Source organism: Ahaetulla prasina, chromosome 7 (genome assembly GCF_028640845.1).
Source record: "Ahaetulla prasina isolate Xishuangbanna chromosome 7, ASM2864084v1, whole genome shotgun sequence".
In the NCBI taxonomy this organism is placed as follows: domain Eukaryota; kingdom Metazoa; phylum Chordata; class Lepidosauria; order Squamata; family Colubridae; genus Ahaetulla; species Ahaetulla prasina.
The window spans coordinates 54,533,383-54,556,237 of record NC_080545.1 but is presented as its reverse complement, the minus strand read 5'-3'; the positions used below and the strand labels follow the sequence as shown (position 1 = coordinate 54,556,237).

The 22,855-nt window shown below is 35.3% G+C and overlaps 1 protein-coding gene across 1 annotated transcript in view; it reads left to right on the top strand.

Annotated features, from left to right (window-relative positions):
* Positions 1 to 22,855, top strand: part of PPFIA2 (PTPRF interacting protein alpha 2) — a 216,266-nt gene that overhangs the window by 168,780 nt on the left and 24,631 nt on the right. The window contains exons 16-21 of the mRNA XM_058189560.1: positions 937 to 1,157; positions 4,051 to 4,288; positions 4,995 to 5,024; positions 7,734 to 7,864; positions 10,179 to 10,333; positions 17,993 to 18,086. Coding sequence (XP_058045543.1) covers positions 937 to 1,157; positions 4,051 to 4,288; positions 4,995 to 5,024; positions 7,734 to 7,864; positions 10,179 to 10,333; positions 17,993 to 18,086 — 869 coding nt within the window. The remainder of the gene's footprint in view (positions 1 to 936; positions 1,158 to 4,050; positions 4,289 to 4,994; positions 5,025 to 7,733; positions 7,865 to 10,178; positions 10,334 to 17,992; positions 18,087 to 22,855) is intronic.

Here is a 22,855-nt window from a genome sequence, read left to right as displayed (position 1 = left end):
CTCTATGATAACTCTCACTGGGTAAAGTACATATTATCTAAAGGCTATAAAACAATTTTGGATTACACTAATAATACAATTCTAATATGGTATTAAACATAAAACGTAATTACAAATCAGAGTATAATAAGAAATAAGATAGACCTGTTTGCTATTCATTACATCCAAATCATATTACTCTATGCAATTTTTTCAGACTAAGTCTTGAAATATTAGCTTCTATTATTCTATTTTGTTTACTGGATTGGAATCCATAGACAGGACTTAATGGAGGTTCAGTTTTCCAGTATAGTTTCATTTTATTGAAGCTTTTTTTAAAAAAACAAAAAAACAATAGTAATAGCACCTAGACTTATATACTGCTTCACAGTGCTTCACAGCCCTCTCTAAGTGGTTTTCAGAGTCAACATATTGCCACCAACAATCTGGGTCCTCATTTTACTGATCTCAGAAGGATGGAAGGCTGAGTCAACCTTGAGCCGGTGAGAATCAAACTGCCAAACTCCTGGCAATCAGCAGAATTAGCCTGCAATACTGTGTTCTAACCACTGCACCACCATGGCTCATTATAAAAGTAGAGTGTCCATAAATATTGCCTTTAATATTAAATCACTCTGAGATATCTATAATATCGTACTATTGATTTATAATGACAGTGGTCACTAATACAGAAAAAACTTCACATTTCCTGCCTTAAACTATTTCAGGTCTCTTGTGAGATAAATCTTGTTATTTTTATAACAAACTGAAATTAAGTTCAGTGTGATATCACAATGCAGCTGTTAGAAATTAACAAGAATGGTTTAAGTGCACAAATGGCTGAGAAAATTGAAAAGTGTTAATAATTGCAATGGTGTTTTAAAATATAAGCTCTACTGTGAAAATTAACATTTAGAATCAGTCTGATCTATATGCATTTCTACAACTTGTAATTAGGTAAAATCCCTTGGAGATCATGAGTGGAATAGAAGTCAGCCAGTTGGAGTTCTAAGCAGCCATCATTTTGAGAGTGACACTGAAATGTCTGATATAGATGATGATGATAGAGATACAATTTTCAGTTCAATGGATCTTTTGTCACCAAGTGGACATTCAGATGCTCAGACCCTTGCTATGATGCTTCAAGAACAGCTAGATGCAATCAATAAAGAAATCAGGTATGCTTACTTCACACACACACACGAACACAAACACACACACACACACACACACAAATAAAACCTTAGAACAATCCAATGTTTTATCCCTAATAGGATAAAAACTAAGTCAATGTGATTTCTAGTTTCTTTATGGACGTCTGATTTTCTTTGAAATGATATAAAAGTGGCTTGCCATTTGCTTTCTTCTGGATTTCTAAAAATTATTAATATGGGTTACATTTTTGCAAACTCCCCAAATTAAAAGATATTTCAGTAATTTTCTGTATACCAGATTATAGTCAGAGTTTCTCAAAGCTAAAATATCTGGGAGATGCTGACATTCTGCTAACAGAAGATAATGTTGAAAAGGCCCTTCGCAAACTGAAACCATCTCTATCTATTGGACCTAATGGTCTATGTACATACTTCTTAAAAAAGCTTTCCACTAACTTAGCAGAACCCCCAAGCATAATCTTTGAAAAAGCTTTCACGACCAGTTCCCTTCCAAAAATTACAGGTCACTAGTCTGTAATTTACAACTTCTACATTGCAAAAACATATGGACTACAGATCTTGATCAGAGCAAAGCAATAGATGCAATTTACATAGACTTCTGTAAAGCTTTTGACTCAGTGGTATATGACAAACTTCTAAAACTAAAATCCTACGGCACCTCCGAACCCCTCCACAATTGGATAACAGCGTTCCTGTCAAACAGACAACAAGTGGTCAAAATAGGTAGTGCTCTATCAAATCCTGTTCCTGTCAATAGCGGTGTTCCCCAAGGCAGCGTTCTTGGACCAACACTCTTCATATTATACATTAATGATCTCTGTGACCATATTATAAGCAATTATGTTCTCTTCGCTGATGATGTTAAACTATTTAACACTACCAACAATACAGCTACCCTTCAAAAAGACCTTGACTTTGTGTCGGAATGGTCAAAAACTTGGCAACTCCAAATCTCAACCAACAAATGCTCTGTATTACACATTGGAAAAAAGAATCTGAACACTAAATACAAGCTCGATGGACACTACCTTATAGATGACCTCCACTCCGTTGAAGACCTTGGAGTTTTTATATCAAATGATCTAAGTGCCAAAGCCCACTGCAACTATATCGCAAAAAAGGCTTTAAGAGTTGTAAACTTAATTTTGCATAGCTTCTTCTCCAGAAACACTACACTACTAACCAGAGCATATAAAAAATTTGCTAGACCAATTCTTGAATACAGCTCGCCTGTCTGGAACCCATACCTCATTTCAGATATTAATACAATTGAGCGTGTCCAGAAATATTTTATGAGTTCTCCACTCCTCTGATTACAACAAAATACCTTATGCCACCAGACTTGAAATCCTGTGTTTAGAAAATTTAAAACTCTGCCGCCTTCGACATGACTTGAGCTTAACTCATAGAATCATCTGTTACAACGTCCTTCCTGTTGAAGACTACTTCAGCTTCAATCACAACAATACACGAGCACACAATAGATTTAAGCTTAATGTGAACCACTCCAATCTTGATTGCAGAAAATATGACTTCAGAAACAGAGTTGTTAATGCCTGGAATGCACTACCAGACTCTGTGGTCTCTTCCCAAAATCCCCAAAGCTTTAAGCAAAAACTATTTACTATTGACCTCACCCCATTCTTAAGAGGTCTGTAAGGGGCGTGTATAAGAGCACCAATGTGCCTACCATTCCTGTCCTAATGTTCCCTTTGATTGTATACAATTTCATATAGTTATTACATATTTATGGTTATATATATGCTTATATATTGTATAGTTATTTCATGCTTATGCTTATATATAATGTTGTGACAAATAAAATAAATAAAATAAATAAAAATTAAAATGAAGAGGAAACCTAATGATTGTAAGCACATACAATTTGACCTCAGAAAACTTGCTGAATTCTTTGTTTTTAAGTCTTTCTTAGTCTCTGAATGTTCTTAGAAAATACTAGGCAAGCAGAAATCGGAGATGAAAATTAGAGCAGTACTAATATTTTGTTTACTCTGGATGAACAATATATTTAATACATTGAAAAAGGGATCCCCATTGGTAAAAGACAAATATGCCGTATTATTCTTTGCTGTGTTGTTACAAAACACACATATATATAATAACTATATACTGTAGTTGCGACATGGCAATAGAGAGGAAAATAGTATCCTTTTTCTCGTGTTACTTTCTTGAGCTAAACTTATTGCTTTGAAAGCCTGTTCAGCCCCTTTAGTAAAAGCATATGAGCACAGCATATTTTCTGAAAGGGGCAAATAACAATTGGTGGTTGTAACTGGAAATGATATGAAATTTAAAAAGTAAACTATCATTCCAGCAGCTCAATCAACTCCCAATGCAATTTGGACTCATCATGACTACTTTTTAAAAATTGTTAAAAAATAAAAAAATTAAATATGAATATTTTTTGCTGGACACCACTTAAACTTAGTAAATAAATTTGTTTTTAAAAATGCCAATTAAATTTTGTGCACTGACATTGAATGTTTTTGATGACAGCGTATTAGTTCAGAGGACAAAGGGTGGAAAAGACAATATGCAACTCTCTGCTCCAACATCTTGCAATCATTTTCTGATATCTGCTACTTATGGTAATTACTCCAATTCACTTTGAAAGTATGCCATTCCTATAAAGCATTCTGAGTAGTGGCCAGGGAGAACATTCCCAATTCCTATTAACACTCATACCCTGTTTCCCCCAAAATAAGACATCCCCTGATAATAAGCCCAATCGGGCTTTTGAGCGCATGGCAATAAGGCCAAGCACTTATTTGAGAGTTCAAAAAAATATAAGGCAGGGCCTTATTTTTGGGAAAACACAGTATTAAAACAATATTCTCATGAAAATGACTTACCTTTGTGTTGCTCACTATTATAGGTTAATCCAGGAAGAAAAAGAATCCACAGAACTACGTGCTGAAGAAATAGAAAACAGAGTTGCTAGTGTGAGTCTAGAAGGCTTAAATCTGGCCAGGGTTCATCCTGGAACATCTATTACTGGCTCAATAACTGCATCTTCATTAGCAAGTTCCTCTCCTCCCAGTGGCCACTCAACTCCTAAACTCACTCCACGCAGCCCAGCTAGGGAGATGGATCGGATGGGTATCATGACACTGGTAAGAATTATAGCTTTCTCTTGAGCACTACATTTATTTAATATTTAAGGAATCCTCTACGTAGGGTTATTTTTTTAGTATCTTGTTTATTTTCTATTTTTTATTATTTATTTTTGGTTTGTGTGTGTGTGTGTGTGCACGCGCTTGTGATAATTTCTTATTAACTGTTAACACAAGTCATTTTAAATTTTTGATTTGGAGCAATTCCTAGTGTTAATACAAGATAAAGTAAAAGTAAAATTCTAAAAACAGAATGTGTTAATAAACAGTTGACATAGACACTTGCTATCATTTGTGCATTTGTAAGACAATGCCTGATTTTTAAAATGTTAATCATATTTCTTAAAACTATACATATAAGTCAGGGCTGTGAATCTCCTGGCCTGTGGGCTGGATGCGTCCCGTGCTGGCCACACCCAAAATCAGTTTAGCAAAAGGGGGGGATGTACGTCACGGGATGCCACCATGACATGAGTTTGACACCTCTGATGTAAGTGAAAACCAGTCTGGATCCAGCCAAATTTTGTTTTGGAGTTAATGGCAGTTGTGTTGGTATAATGGAAGGAAATTTCATCATAAGAGCCAATAGTTCTTATGGCTTAGAGAATCTCAGAATGAATCTTAATAAAAAGGAACACAGGATTTATAAAAATCTATAATATTTCTGAAAATACTCTGTTTTTCTTTTCTTCATTATCAACTCTAGCCAAGTGATCTCAGGAAACATCGAAGAAAGGTACATTTTTTTTAAAAAAATGATTGTTTTTTTCTCTGTCAGGGTTAATTATTTCTAGCACTTTCAAATTCAGACCTTTATAAACAGTTTCCCCAAGATACAGTTTTCTGAGGATGTTGAAATCCTTCAAGTCTCAACCTTCTTGCTTCATTGTAGTTGAAGCAGCTAATTTGGATGATCCAAGATCATTGCATTCCTGTGAGGCAGACAGCACCTTCTCAGGAAACCCACATTGGAAAAAATGGAGCCCTATCTAAATGTTTAAGAAGGGACTATATGTCACCTCTATTGGGAATTAATTATGTGACAGAATAAAAAGAGCATACTTTTGATATTGTTTATACTGTATTTATTAAACTTATCTCACCTTTTCCCTGGAAATGTCTTTTTCCTATTTATATATTGTGAGGTATATTGCTCTGAGAAATAGTGACCAGATCATGTCCCTTTGTGGGCTTCCTCAGCCTCTTTATGTTGATGGACTTTTGTACATGCTAATTAATGATTGATAGTTTCCTTACTGTTGCCTCTCCTATTCTAGAAGTAAAATTGAATAACATTATGTAAATGATTGTGGTTTTATTAACTTTTATTATGCTCTAACTTTCCTCTGAAATTATTTTTAGTGATGAAAAACAGGCAATAAATTTCATAAATAAATAACAATACTAGCTAAAAGCTAACAAGTTCAAGAATTTTCATTCTCAAAATCCAAACAAAATAAATTAGATTTGTGCCATCGAGATTCATTTTCTAGTAATTTTATTCACAATCATTCTTATTTAGTATATATACTGTACGATAAAACTACTTTAGTTCACTCTTCACCATTTTTATAAAATAGTCTACATTTTAGAGTGTAGACTCTTATATCACCCTTTTAAAAATAAATATGTATATAAAATTAATCAAAGCTGGAAATAGAGGGAAGCGGGCAGACAGATCTGCCTTCAATCTGGTGTTATACTTCAACCATTCAAAATTACAACTGTCTTTCCCAAAAGCTACTTATGACCCAGTTTCAAAGTTACGGTCATACAGCACTCCGGCAGTCATTCACCCTTACAACGAACTGCAGGGATACAGCAGCACTCACCCACCCTTCCTGCCACTAAAGGAGATCAGGTCTGCTGTAGCCCACATAAATCAGCTAGAGCTTGCAACCCTCCAGCTTCCTTCCCATCCAGTGAGGAAGTGGAGAACTTGGTGGCCAGAGTTTGCAATCCTTCAGTGACCAAGGAAATATCAGGGCATCTGCAGTTTACAAACCTCCAGCTGTCTTCCCACCCAGCTTTTTCAGGCCACAGAAATACTCAGCATTCTTATAGAGCCTCATGGCAAAGCAGGTGTTATTCTTGTGAATCTGTAGGAGGCTTCTTTTTTAAGGAGGCTCCATAAACTTCACAAACAAATAGAGAGATTTTCCTTGGAAAATGGAGCTCTCTACAGTATCACAAAAATGGTACCTATTGCAGAATAGTATTGAGTTTGCAACAAGGCAAAGGAAGATGTAGGAAAGCTGGTATTGAATTAGGCTAGGTGCCTCTCAGAAACTTCAAAAAATAAACGTAAATTGGGTGTTCTTGGACCCTGGAGTAAGCTGAGTTCTTCAAATTCCTGGGTGGGTAGGTAGCTGAGGGCTTGCAAGCTGCAGAAGGCCTATTCTCCCCTAGGTCTCTGGGTGGTAAGGAAACTGGTGGATTGTAGAGACCCTGGGGATGAGAAGTAGAGTATAGGGTGCTGTAGGGTGTAGCCTTGGGAGGCCTGAGGCAGATGAGACAGAACCTGCATAGGCCTCCCTGGACTTCCTACACTCCTGTGCACTGTGCTATGCTTAATGACCTGTGTGTTCATTTAACACCTGCATCAGGGAGAGCAGGGAGTGAAATTGTTAAGTAAGGCCGCCTCACTAAATGACCATCACCATTTGCAATCATAATAGGCAAGCTCCATTACAGTTGTAACCAGAGGTGAGATTCACCGGTTCACAAATGTGAGCGTGCGCACCACCTCTGTGCATGCGCATGGCCCTCTGTGCATGCTCAGTAGTCACGCATTACATCTAGGTGAGTGGGTAGAGCCTCCCTCAATCACCACTATCAGTTAGCGCGATTCAAAACAGAACTGGCTGAATCCCACCAGTGGTTGTAACTAAAGGACAACCTATATTGGATTTACAGAATATAGAAAAGTCCAAGTATGTGAGGGGCCAATTCTATCTACCAACATGTCCATTTTACTTCAAAAGTTATTTATCTGAATGGCAAAGGGTGATGAAAATACATCAATAACTCCTTTGAATCTTGTTCTGTGGTCCTTTATTAGGATTTAAAAACGAGAAAAAGTTAAATAAACTTTATTTCCACTTATATCTTACTTTGCATATCCTTTCCAGCTCAGGAAACCAGTCTATAATTTTCTGAATTAAAGAACAATATGTAATAATAGTAACCACAGAAAAAGTTAAGTGTGTGCCTGATGTCATATTCTGCCCTGGAAATTGGAACTATATGGCTATCATTGTATAACTTGTACTTAGCACTTTTATTCTATATCTTGTTCTAGGAATGGAATGCTATTTGTGTGTTTGTTTGGTTGGTTGATTGATTTCCTTACTTGGAAAGGAGTTGGCTTTCCAATAGGTTTTTTTTTCCTCCCAACCCCTTAAAAGGGTTTTCATCTGCATTTTATAAAATTGTTTACTTGTAGATTGCAGTAGTTGAAGAAGATGGCCATGAAGACAAGGCCACAATAAAATGTGAAACCTCTCCTCCATCTACACCTAGAGCCATTAGAATGACTCACACTCTACCTTCTTCATACCACAATGATGCCAGAAGGTAGGAATTGATTTGTTTGGCATAGCCATGTGTCATGTATCTTTTAAGTGGATTCATCTATTTAAATTTCAAGTTGAGTTTCACATCACTTTTGCTATGTGCTAGTTAAATTCAGTTGTCCTGAAATTTATTTAGATCAGTTTTTCAGATATGCTTTCCATTTTCCATTTCCATTTGAATAACTGGCTTTTAATTTCATGCTCTTTTTGGTTAATCAAGTGAGGCATGATCATTTTCTGATATTTTCTTGTCATGGATTATAAATGAACAAATCAGAGTGTAATTAAAATTCATTGTGCTAGCTACCCATGTTATGAAGATAGTTAAATGATAGGGTTTTAGTATTTGAATACTGTATTGTAGCCTGTGCAGTCAGTATTTTACACATGGATTTTTGATGGTGAGGAATTACCAGTGGAAAGAAAATATTTCTGAAGTAGTCAAAGAAGTTTCTTGCCTCAAGGAAAAGACAGTAATTCAACCCTAGTGGAAAAAATAGCCTGGAGGAAGTGGAGAGATGCCTAATGAATTCAGAAAGTAGAAGGAATATTTTTTTAAAAATAGCATTTGAATAATAAAAAATTGATTTAAACTTTTTTATTATTTTATAACTTATGACAAAAATCCATAGTAGGAGGGTTTCACTGTAAAAAAATACTATAATTATTTTCACTTTCATCCTAATTGAATCAGTAAATATTGCATGTTGGCAAGGCTAAGTTTGGAGATTTTGCTGTCATGTATCTGTATATCCTTGCCACTAAGAAAGGTAAATTAAAAAGCTAGTGCTTCCCTACTTGAAAACCATCACGGATCCGCTGTTAGACCCCTTGCAATTTGCATACTGAGCAAATAGATCAACAGATGATGCTGTTAATATGGCTCTGCACTACATCCTACAACATCTTGAGTCTCCAAAGACCTATGCAAGGGTCCTTTTTGTAGACTTTAGTTCAGCATTCAATACCATCATTCCAGACATTCTTCTAACTAAGCTAAACCAGCTACAGGTACCGGAACAGACTTGTAAGTGGATCACAAGCTTCCTAACAATCAGGAAGCAGCAGGTGAAGCTAAGCAAGATCACATCAAATACCTGTACAATTAGCACAGGGGCCCCCCAAGGCTGTGTGCTCTCCCCACTTCTCTTTTCTCTGTATACCAGTGACTGCATCTCCAACGATCCATCTGTTAAGCTACTGAAGTTCGCAGATGACACAACAGTGATTGGTCTCATTCGAGACAATGACAATCTGGAACTGAACACACTCAAAACCGTAGAAATGGTGGTAGACTTTAGGAGAAACCCTTCTATACTTCCATCTCTCACAATACTAGACAACACAGTATCAACAGTAGAAACCTTCAAATTTCTAGGTTCTACCATATTGCAAGATCTAAAATGGACAGCTAACATCAAAAACATCATCAAAAAAGGACAACAAAGAATGTTCTTTCTGCGCCAACTCAGTTAGCTCAAACTGCCCAAGGAGCTGCTGATTCAGTTCTACAGAGGAATTATTGAGTCTGTCATTTGCACCTCTATAACTGTCTGGTTCGGTTCTGCAATCCAACAAGAAAGACACAGACTTCAGCGGATAATTAGAACTGCAGAAAAAATAATTGCTACCAACCTGCCTTCCATTGAGGACCTGTATACTGCACGAATCAAGAAGAGGGCCGTGAAAATATTTACAGATCCCTCACATCCAGGACATAAACTGTTTCAACTCCTACCCTCAAAACGACGCTATAGAGCACTGCACACCAGAACAACTAGACACAAGAACAGTTTTTTCCCGAAGGCCATCACTCTGCTAAACAAATTCCCTCAACACTGTCAAACTATTTACTAAATCTGCACTACTATTAATCTTCTCATCGTTCCCATCACCAATCTCTTTCTACTTATGACTGTATGACTGTAACTTTATTGCTGGCAATCCTTATGATTTATATTGATATATTGACCATCAATTGTGTTGTAAATGTTGTACCTTGATGAACGTATCTTTTCTTTTATGTACACTGAGAGCATATGCACCAAGACAAATTCCTTGTGTGTCCAATCACACTTGGCCAATAAAAAATTCTATTCTATTCTGTTCTACCTTTTTAAATATTGCAATAGTACCAGAAAGATTCTAGTATTATCACATTATATATCAGTAATTAATTTGATTATTGTTTCCAATTATTAAGACACTCTCATTAAATTCATAAAACTTGTCCACAGCAGACAAATTGTGGACTTCTGGATGGGAATTTGTCAGGACAATAATAGTTTCTCTATTTCTTTGTGTGTCTTTTTTAGTAGTTTGATTGCATCCTTGGAACCAGAAAGTCTTGGCTTTGGCAGTGTCAATAGCAGCCAGGATTCCTTGCACAAAGCACCCAAGAAGAAAGGAATAAAGTCTTCAATTGGACGCTTGTTTGGTAAAAAAGAGAAGGCAAGACTTGGACAGCTAAGTAAGACATACTTCTCCAGTTTCAGATCATAGCTTTCCTGTCATTTTTAAAAGTAGCATTTTTTTATTCTTTCATAGATGCTTCTCTTTCAGTTTCATGTTGCTTTTCTACCTTTTAAAATGATTACCGTATATACTCGAATATAAGCCGATCCGAGTATAAGCCGAGGTCCCCAATTTTACCCCAAAAAACTGGGGTAAACTGGGGACTCGAGTATAAGCCGAGGGAGGGAAATGAGGCAGCTACCGGTCAGGGAAAGCCTCCCTCCCTCAGCCGAGAAGGCTGGCGGCTCCCCCGCCCCGCCCTCTCACTGCACTGGCAGGGCTTCCCCGCGCTAATGCAAAAGCCCGCCAAGTTTGCACCATCCGGTATAATGTGAAAAAAAGAAGAAAAAAAAAACCTGGAGTATAAGCCGTATATACTCGAGTATAAGCCGAGGGGACGTTTTTCAGCACAAAAAACGTGCTGAAAAACTCGGCTTATACTCGAGTATATACGGTAAGTTTTTTTCCCATGTCATTTCGCTAACATCAATCATATTTACTGTCATAGAATAAGGGGCGTGCATAAGTGCACAAAAGTGCCTACCGTTCCTGTCCTATTGTTTTCTTTCATTATATGTGCTTGTATATAATGTTGTGACAAAAATAAATAAATAAAAAATATATTTTCTTAAGTGATTAAAGGATATAGATTAAGCTTCCATTAGAAGAGAATATATATAGCTCAGGGTTGAGCTGTGAATCCTTGGGGCTCTCTGAACTTGATTGTTTCATTACCCAACTAGGCAACGTACAGATAGATGTCAACTTATGACCACAATTGAAGCAAACATTTCTGTTGCTAAGTGAGACATTTGTTAAGTGAATTTTGCCACATTTTACAACATTTCTTGCTACGGTTGTTAAATGATTCGCTGCAGTTGTTAAGTTAGTGACATGGCTATTAAGTAAATCTGACTTCCCCATTGATTTTACTTGTCAGAAGGTTGCAATAGGTTATCACATGATCCCAGGACACTGCAACCATCATAAATATGAGTCAATTGCCAAGAGTCTAAATTTTAATGACGTGACCATAGCGATGCTGCAATGGTTGTAAGTGTGAAAAATGGTCACGAGTCACTTTTTTCAGTGCCATTGTAATTTGAATGGTCACTAAATGAACTGTTGTAAGTCAAGACTACTTGTAATCAATACTAACCTGATGCTAGCGCTGAAGATGTTACCTAGTCATGTAGCTGCAGGCTGCAAGCAAATAACAAAGCTCAGAGAGCAGCAAGAATTCCAAAAATTAAGCTTTCTTTCCTAGTGTTTGCCACATTTTGTGACAAGATCCCATTCACAGGTAAATCTGCTGAGCTTTAAAAATCACACACAGTAAAACTTTATTTTATTATTTATTATTTATATTTTTGTCACAACATTATATACAAGAACATATATTGAAAGGAAACAATAGGACAGGAACGGTAGGCACTTTTGTGCACTTATGCACGCCCCTTATAGTCCTCTTAGGAATGGGGTGAGGTCAATAGTAGACAGTTTTTGGTTGAAGATTTTGGGATTTTGAATAGAGACTATGGAGTCAGGTAATGAGTTCCAAGCGTTAACAACTCTGTTACAGAAGTCATATTTTCTGCAATCAAGTTTGAAGCGGTTGACATTAAGTTTGAATCTATTGTTTGCTCTTGTATTATTGCTATTGAAGCTGAAGTAGTCTTTAACAGGAAGGACATTGCAATAGATGATTCTGTGTGTTAAACACAGGTCTTGTCGGAGTCGGCGGAGTTCTAAGTTTTCTAATCCCAGGATTTCAAGTCTGGTGGAATAAGGTATTTTGTTGTTTACAGAGGAGCAGAGAACTCTTCTTGTAAAATATTTCTGGACTCGTTCAATTGTATTAATGTCAGAGATGTGGTATGGGTTCCAGACAGATGAGCTGTATTCAAGAATGGGTATGGCAAATGTTTTGAATGCTCTGGTTAGTAGTGTAGAGTTTTTGGAAAAGAAGCTACGCAGAATTAGGTTTACAACTCTTAGAGCCTTTTTTGCTATATAGTTGCAGTGGGCTTTGGCACTTAGATCATTTGATATGAAAACTCCAAGGTCTTTAACAGGGTGGGGTCATCTGTAAGATAATGTCCATGAAGCTTGTACTTAGTGTTTGGGTTCTTTTTTCCAATATGTAAGACTGACCATTTGCTGGTTGAGATTTGGAGTTGCCAAGTTTTAGACCAATCGGATACAAAATCAAGGTCTTTTTGAAGAGTAGAAGTATTGTTGGTGTTGTTAAATAGTTTGACATCATTAGCAAAGAGAACACAATAACTTGAGATATGATCACAGAGATTATTTATGTATAGTATGAAGAGTGTTGGTCCAAGAATGCTGCCTTGAGGAATGCCACTTTTGACAGGGACAGGATTTGATAGAGCATTGCCAATTTTGGCCACTTGTTGTCTGTTTGACAGGAAAGCAGTTATCCTATTGTGAAGAGGTCCAGAAATGCCGTAGGATTTTAGTTTTAGGAGAAGTTTATCGTGTACTACTGAGCCAAAAGCTTTGCAGAAGTCTATATAGATTGCATCTATTGCTTTTCCTTGATCAAGATTAGTAGTCCATATGTTTTTGCAGTGGAGAAGTTGTAAGTTACATAATTTTTTTCTGAAACCAAATTGTTTGTTAGAGAGTAGGTTGTTTGTTTCTAGGTGGAGGGTAATGGATTGGTTGATGATAGATTCCATTACTTTGCAGGTGACGCAGCATAGAGAGATTGGTCTGTAATTTTCAACTAGGCTGGAATCTCCTTTTTTGAAGATAGGTATGACTGTGGCTAAAGACCAAAGTTTGGGAAGGGAACCAGTCGTGAAAGCTTTATCAAAGATTATGCTTAGGGGTTCTGCTATATTAGTGGAAAGCTTTTTTAAGAAGTATGTACATAGACCATCAGGTCCAATAGATAGAGATAGTTTCAGTTTGCAAAGGGCCTTTTCAACATTATCTTCTGTTAGCAGAATATCAGCATCTCCCAGATATTTTCAGTTTGCGAAGAGTTTTTTCAACATAATCTTCTGTGAAGTCTATATGAGTTAAGTCGTTGTAATCATTGTTAGGATGATTGGGGAATGTCGGATATATGCCATCACTGTTAACAAAGACTGAGCCAAAGAATGTGTTAAAGAGGTTTGCTTTAACTGTTTCATCGTTAGATTCATTGCCATTAGATTCTTTTAATGGTGGAATGGATCTTGAAGTTTATTGTTAACAAAATTATAAAAAGCACGATTGGAATTTGTGCGCGGAAGATCTTCTTGCTTTGTGTGGTAAATGGTGCATTCAGTTTTTATTTGGTTGCAAATATTTCTGTAGCGGTTTTTAAAGTTTGATACATGGCCCTTTTTGTTTCTTCTCCAGAGGGATTTTTTTTTTTGGATTGAAGCTTCTTTATTGATATGTTTTTGGGTTTTTTTGGTGGTGATTTGTGGTACGTATTGTTTTATGATTCTATTGATTTCAAGTAGGAAAACTCTGTAGTGGTATTCAGCAGTGATACAGGTTGAGAATAGATTTTGCCAGTCAAGATATGGGAGGTCGTTGTTTATAAGGTCATAGATGGCTTTTTTGAAATTGTAGTTAGGAGTACTATTATTATGACGATTTATGTGAGGGCGTATATTGAGAAAAAAGTCTATCATGCAGTGGTCACTGTTGGAAAAGGGTTCTTTTATTTGTAGTCCATAAATTGAGTTTGTGTTATTGCAAAAGATGAGGTCAAGGCAGTTGTTGAGTCTTGTATTGTTAGTTACTAGTTGTTCAAGACCTAGGTCTGTAATGGCATTGTATAGTGTAATATGGATTGGTTCAGTTGTACATTCATTTATTATCCAGTTAATAAAACGTAGATTTAGGTCACCCAGGATGATGAGAGGATATGGACAAGAGGTAGCCCATGTTAGCAGTGTGGTTAACTTATTTGCATGATTGATGTCGTAGTCAGGGGCTCTGTAGCATAGTAAGAATCGAAGTGTGGTGTTAATGGACAGGTCGCATACAATAGTTTCAGGAAGAGTAAGTTTATGTGCAACTTGAAAGTTTATGTGCAACTCCATCACCTCTGCGGTTTTCACGATCTGATCGAAAAACTTGATATTCTTTGTTTGAAATAATGGAGTTAGGGAGGGATGAGTTTAGCCATGTTTCACAAACAAATATAATATCAAATGTACCATTGTTTAACAATAGGATAAATTCAGATAATTTGTTTACAATACTTCTTGCATTTATTAATTTACATTTGAGACCTGCAGTGTTTTTTTGTTTGTTTGTTTTGTTTTTTGAATTTATATCCCGCCCTTCTCCGGAGACTCAGGGCGGCTTACGTTGTGTAAGGCAATAGTCTCATCCTATTTGTATATTTACATACAAAGTCAACTTATTGCCCCCCCAACAATCTGGGTCCTCATTTTACCTACCTTATAAAGGATGGAAGGCTGAGTCAACCTTGGGCCTGGTGGGACTCGAGCCTGCAGTAATTGTAATTGCAGACAGCTGTGTGTTAATAACAGGCTGCATTAGCCTGGTGAGCCACTTCCCAGCCACTTCCCACCCAGTTTGGGGTAGAAGAGGTAAGGGGCGTGCATATCTAGTTTTGATTGATAGTTGATTGAGGGTTATGAACAACAGGTGATTGAAGGAAGGTTGGTTGAGCATTGAGTGGTTGTTCATTGGATGATTGGAGGTTTTGTATGGGTGGTACGGTGTTACTTGGTTGTTCGACAGTTGATTGAACGGGTGGCAATTACCGAAAAATATATGACAAGTGTGACATGAGACAAGGCTACCAACTGCACATAATCATAGCTATCCTTCTATGACTCTAGCTTATAAAGAATTATGATAGAAAATAGATTTCACCCATCACTTATTTGGCAAGATTTTCCCTTTGTCAAATTTGTCATCTTTCTTAGATTAAAAACAACGTGGAAAAAGAATAAGCTACTTTATAGCTTTCCTGAAGAATTTGCATAACTCTAGCATAAAGCCTTATTTATTATGTTTGTATAGCTGTCCATCTCACATGAATATATAGTTTTATTAGTCATAGTACAGTGGAGTATAATACAGTACAATTTAATGGCCCCAGTATCAATTATTTATTCAGAACCTAAAAACAGTTGCAGAGGAAAATCAAAGAATAAATTAGTTAGAATGCATTCTCATTTGTAAAATAATAAATATAATGTTCTATAGTGCCATTAAATAAACACTGAGAGCAGAGATGAATGTATTTATCATTTAACAACAGTATCTATATGGAGCGATGTAAAATTATGATTTATTTTCTAATATCTGTAGTCCCTGTTCATGTAACTTTTTATATTCTTGTCTATTTATATGATGCATCTACCTGGGCAGCTCCTATGGAAAGGATGTTAGCCTGTATACTTGATTCATAACAGCCATGAGACTTTAGGGGGATGGATTCTCAAGATCAATCAGACAGAGCCCAGAGCACAAAACTTCCTTCTGATTTTTTTAATTGCTTTATTCATAATTCAAATAAAAAACATTGGTTTTTTTTCTTTCAGCCATTTCAGACTAATCCTGAAAACAGCATTTTAACATAAGCAAACATGCAAAAGAGATGTCTTTTTCTCAGTTCCTTCTTATAGCTTTTGCTATAAAGATTATGGTAGGAAGTAAAGTCAACAGAAAAAGATCTGCTACTTGCTCTAGCATTAGGAGGTTGAAGATTCCCCTATCTATTGAGAAAATTAAGCATATAGCTCTCTGTACAGCTACTCTTAATCTCTGCCATCCAGAATCTTTAGAGGCATTTTGAGCTTCTTACTTCCTTTGGTCTTCTTTCTGTAATATAGTAGTAATAATCTCTCAAAGTCTGTTCCTCGCCCATTGTGAAAAACTCCGTTTTTTAGAAATTGCTTAGCTTTTTCACTCCCCATGAGTTTTCCAAACTGACTTTATCATCTCCAAGTACACCTTGTCTGTCTGGGTCACATGACAGGGTGGCAGGTTAACTAAACAATCTGATTTGCCCTGGTTTGCTCTCCAGCTCTATCCCTTCATTACAGCTGCCAGGCCTCTTTATGCCCCTGTGGATTAGTAGTAGCAGGATCAATACGCCCCACCGTTTTTCCTCAGTGAGTAGCAAGACAATCAAAAATTGCTTTGTTTTTTTTGTTTTTTGTTTTTTAAGTAATATTTTACCTAAGCAATTTCATGAACAAAGAGTTTTTCACAAGGGGTGGGAAGAAAAAAGGAAGCAAGAACAGGCTGATTAGCTGGCAGGAAGAAAGAACTGGAATTTTGGAGAAAAAGAAGATAGATAAAGGACCAAATTATTGATAAAATGATCTTTGCTTTAAGTGCCTTTAACATTGTACATATATGCTTAGCCATCACGTTCCCTTTTGAAGTACACAACATTATATAGTGCATACAAAAATATTTAAGGAGATGCAGGAAAAAATAGATCTCCCCCCCAAAAAACTGATTAAAAAGGAAGTAATTAAATCTGGTTTAAACCAGTTCTCTTCACTATTCTCCATATTTCTCTATATTTCTCCTACATTTGAACCATTGATCTTTTCATTCATTATATTTATCTCTTTTTTGCAGTATCTCAGATATTTTTGAGAAAAGTTTTACTGTCTTGTCTTGGATTATTTCATTTTTAATACACATTGATCTTCTCTAATATATTTCCAGCATTTCAAATAATGTATTAAGCTGTTCAAAATAGATACAAACAACATCATGTTTTCCGATTGGAAAGTAACAATACTAAAGTCTGTAAATGCTAGATTGGAGAATTGCTTTAAATTTAAAATAATACACTGATAAAGTATAACACAACAAATAGAATTCTTAAATGTATATGCCTAACGGCTGGTACAGCTAAATATAATGATAATGCCATCATTAAACTAACATTTGATCTCTACTAAAGGCAATCTACAAAAAAATTAACTAGCATGTACTTATGTCAACAGTTTTTATTGCTTGGGAAAGTCACCTTTGCATTCCTGCTTCTTAAAAGCTGATTTTTTTATGGTTTATTTGTAAAATCTGAATGAGCCAAATATAAAAGATACAACCAAGCTTTTCTTTCTCCTATCTAGTGGCGTCGTTAGTGCCTTATTCTAAAATGAACCAGAATAAAATCTCAACAAAGTTACAGATCTAAGTTGTCATACAGAGGAATCCCTTAAAAAGAAGCTAATTTTGGTGAATTTCAGCATAAACCATGTTATTTTAATATTCCTTCTGCCAAGAATAGCTCAAAATCTAAATAATAAAATAAAAAATTTTTGGCTTGAAAAGGCTTCTTGTCCTTTTAGAAAATCAAATTAGGAGATGAAAAAGCCTGACTAAGGAGAAAATATTTGAGCCTTGCTCCTTACAAGAAAACAAGGAGGGGGGAAATCACTTTTAGCTGGCCACGTTAAAAAGTTATTAGTGGAATCTACATTCTTAAGTTTTATTTTTCATAGATTTCAGGTTACTATCCCATTTTTATCGGTATACTGGTATGTGTGTCTCAGAAAACAAATCAGAAACACTTCTGGTAAGCTAATGGAACATTATTAAAAAAAATATTAAAAAAGAGAAAATTTCTTTGCTCTTTTAAACATAGGAGGCTATATGGAAACTGAAGCTGCAGCACAAGAATCTCTGGGGTTAAGCAAACTTGGAACCCAGGCAGAAAAAGACCGAAGACTAAAGAAAAAGTAGGTTGGCATGAACTTTGAATAAAACACCAAGTACATTTACTTGTTGAAGAAAAATCAATGTATTAGTACTTATTCTGACTGCATTTTTAAAAAGCCAAACACAATGAAAGTTAATTTCTACTTTTCTATATAGATTCCATTAAAGAAACATAGCAAGAGGATTCTTTAGATTTGCCTATTGGTAGCCTATTTTAAAATGCAGATATTTTCTACTGGTAGTAGTATTTATTTTCAATTCAACCTGCCACTCTTATGTGGCAACTTGGTCCATGAGTTATTGAACTCACTGCTTCCCATTGCATTTCTTTGAAATCCTAATTCATTTGTTGTGTATAAAGGTTATGATAAAGTGATATTATTTTTTGATACCTATCATGTTCCCTAAAGAAAACAAATGTGTTACAAAATCACAAAAGATATCTTTGGAGAAAAACTGTGGAAATACTTATCTTCATAACTTAATTTCTGTTGATTTTTTTTTTTAATTTTTGATGCTTGCTTTACCGGAAATCTTTCCAGCATTTGGCAATGTTTATTTGTATCTTGTGTGGGGAAACGTATTTTGGTAATACACTGTTCATTGCTTAGCTTGAGTATTCTACATTATGATGTAGCATTCTCAGATAAAAGATTATTTGATTATCACAATGCATAATTGATTTGTGACTATATAGAAAAGATTATTGGTAATATCAAACAAAATTATTTCATGCTGTCAGAAAAGCCACTTAAATTAGCACTCCAAAATGAGAAGAGATGCATTTTTCCTTAGTTATATTTATTTATTAACAATACAGTTAATAAATATATTTCCACCAGAAACATTTTCTTCTAAAAATAATATAGAAGTATTAGATAAACAATTTATTACATTTAATAATGTAAGTTCCCTGTTATGCATCATAAATGTAACTTCTAAATTTTATTTTATTTTTTTCTGCTGTTGTTTCTTTATAAGGTTGGAAGGTATAAATCTTGTAAGGTCTTTTTTTGTTTCTACTGTCACTCCATGCAAAAAAAATACCATCACTAAATATTTTTATACAACCTATGTGCGTAATAGTTAGATGCATTTTGATATTTGTTAATAATAACGTTGTGATAATTTAAAGAATATTTTTCGGAAGACTTTGGTCTTGCTTTCTATACTTCACTTTCTCTGCCTGATAGTTTTCATTTATTTTCTGCTGGCAGAAACATATTTTAGATACAATAATGAGCATTTAATTTTTTTTCAAAATATAATAGCAGTTGTTGATATATTTTCCTTAATAGTCTAGTAGAAATTGTATTTCATTATCCGCTATCCACTTCTGAATTACTTTTGCTGTTATCAGTTTTCAACAGACAATTCCATGTGGAAAAGGCGTGTAAATGAGATTATGATCAGTTATAGTCATAGCTTTGACAAGAAATCTTTGTGGAAAAGATGCTTGAAATCTCTAGATATCGGTGGCACCCTTCAAGCATATAACAACTTCAACCTATTTGGAGCTTTCTTTATGTAAATACTCTGAGCTAAATCTGGGTTATGAATGAATAAGTTATGTTTGTGGGGGGGGGGGGAAGGTGTTTCTAAAGCAATTTACCACTACATTGACCCTAGCATCAAAGTTTAGTCATGGTGATTTACTATATTTTTTCATTAAATAAGCCCAACTTTGTTGGTACTAACAGCACAAATTACAGAACAGTTTTCATAAACATGTTTACATTCAAAATATGTGTATTTTCAGTGGTTTAGAATTCTAATATTGTATATCACTATGTAAGTTGTTTTCCATGACTCGTTCTAATTATATACCTAAATTAAAAACATCCAAGTTTAACAGATTTGTGGAGGCAAAAGGAATGAAAGTTTCATGTTTATTAACAAAGCAAATCCAAAGGCATCCTTATTACAGTTTATCATCTCAGTTGTAATTCTGAAGACAGTTGACTTCCCAGTAGGGAAATTACCGGTACATGATTTGCAAAATGTATTTATCATGATAAAGTATTAGGAAATATTTCTGTGTTCTTTGCTGCTAATTGCATTGATTCATTAGTTCTGAAAGACCAAAAACGTATGCAGTGTAAAACTTGTAATTACCATATGAATGTACTAGAAGGCTCCAAGAAAGTTCTGCATACTGCTCATTGCTAGGCAGAATAATCATGACTTAATGAAGGGAACAAGGAAAGACTGGTCAGGTTAAATAAAAACCTGAAAGGCAGGAAATGCCTTTTTTCTAAAAAATCTTGTTTAGGGTTTTTTTTTTTACTGAATTTTCACCTTCCTATGCTCCTAAATTATTATGGTGTGTCACACAGTCAACTAGATGTTGATATTGGATATGGCACTTTTATCCACCTATCAAGTCCCTGCCAAGATAGATATTGTTGTTTGATGATGTTAAAAATGTTGTTGTAGCATGTTCCAAGTAAAGCTGCCTTTGCAATTGACTGATGGTCATTTTGTCAATGCCAATGGTGTTCCAGTGGTTCCAGATGTTTTGGAGTTGCACCCAACGCCCTTATTACTGTTGATATCTTTGCTTTCTTTTGCCACAGTCGTTCTACTTCTATTTGCAGGTATTTACATTTTGTGATCCCCTCCCCCAATTCTTTCTCTTCTATTCTGGTGTCTCACGGTATTGCAACATACACTATTTAGATTTTTTGTGTTATCAGTAATTGCTAAGTTTGGGGTGTTGTATGACAGAAGCTTGTTATTGTTGTTGTGTTTCACTGCACAATCAGCCAGATGTTTAGACTATATTTGGTATTTTTATTATTATTAAAAATGTTTGTTTTATAATCTGAGGGTTTGTCCATCCTATATCTTCATAGATACACGAATATGCACACAGCAGCTTCACACTATTTGCTTATTCTGAAACATTTAAAATATCTTTCTATTTTATAAAATCAACCAAGGTGGTGAATAGAAATAACTCCCCATAATTTGTTTCTCTTAATTTTAGTGGCTAAATATATTCTGCTGCCAAAAAAAAGGTCTGACACACAAGAAGTTTTGGGTGTCTGGATACTATGGATTTTGTATTTAAGACCTACTCCAGGAATAATTTGCTGCTAGTTAATTGTCTCTTGCTCATATTAGAATTCAATTCAAATTATTCTAACATTTCAATCAGATTACATGCATATGGATCGAGTTATGACTATGTCTCATATTGGACTCATTCTCATATTCTTATTCTTAATCATGCTGGCTACTGGGGCTGATGAAATTTGAAGTACCATTATCCTTAGCCATGCCATCAAATACCACTCATCTGCACTCTTCTGAATAAAAGTGCAGAAATATAAAACCTTATTATCACCTAATATAAAAAAATGCATTCTTATGTTTCTGCTAACTATCCATTTGATCTGGATGATTATGCTCTCTGAATGAATATTGATTCAGTAATATATATCAAATAGAAATATTAATTATAGCTGTAACTTGAATCATTTAATCTCCTATTGGATTTACTATCGTTGATGTACAGTATCCATAACTATAAATGTTGCCTTGATTTATTTTTTTTAATGAATACTATACATATATTTTATGTTCATGCCAAGTAAACTGCTATCCTTACAGTATTCATATTTTGGTAATCTCATGGATTTCAGGCTACAGGAAAACTTAAATGAAAATAATACCTCAATTTTCACATATTTCATCCAACTCCTTTTACAAGATAAATGTGCAGTAAGTGAAGAGAAATAAGGCCTGAATAGTGTGCTGTTCTAAAACACTGCAACAGCCATAACTTTGAGGATTGGCCATAAACTGCCCCTTTCAGAACCATTGTACCTTTGACTAGTCACTGAACTGAACAAATGGTCATTAATTGAGGACCACCTGTAGAACAAATACCATAGAGACAATTTTCCACTGCAAGAAAAACAATAGCTCCTGTTTTCTTTATTAATGTAAATACCAATCTCTGTTCATAACAATTGCCTTCTGATATGTCAAAAGAAAATTACTAATCTATAGTACAGTAGAACCTCTGTTCACGAACGCTTCTGACCACAACCAAATCGGGTTCCAACCAAAAAATTCACAATTTTTTTCGCAGCCAATTTCCCCTTCCATGCCATTTTTTTTATAAGCGCCTAATTTCCAAAATTAGGTTTGGGTCACAACCAAATCAGTTTGGGACCAAAGTTATGGAACGAATTATGGTTGTGACCAGAGGTTCTACTGTACTTGTGTATTTTATCCAAACATGGCACACCATGATATCACATGAATTTAGTTGTAATGCAACAAAACAGAGCATAGTTTATACAATTGTTCTTTCTTGTGCCCATCATTTCACTGATTCCAAATCTCTGCCTCATTAAGCTTAGTGTGGCGTACTGACTAAAAAAAATGCATCAGAGGGCATGATAATGACTGTTGATATTGTGACTAGGCTAATAACAACTGCAAAATCCAGAAGCCCATATTGTGTGCACGTTCTCCATGGCCTTTCCAATAACTATTTCTGCGCATTGCCATTCACAAGGTCAAAACTGGATTTGCTGAACACTAAACTCCTTGAACATCTTTTGAAAATGGAGCTCACTTGCTGGATTGCTCCCTTCAGCTAATCCTGTCAGGCTTTTTTTCTTTTTCTTTTTTGGTAACATCATCTTAGCACTTTTTAAAAAGTGCTATATCTGTTTCCAGAAACAGCTCAACTGACTTAAAATAGCCATGGGAGAAGAAGTGGAAAAGCTCCCTTTCAGAAATATGTATCATATTTTTTTTCTGTTTTCCTTCT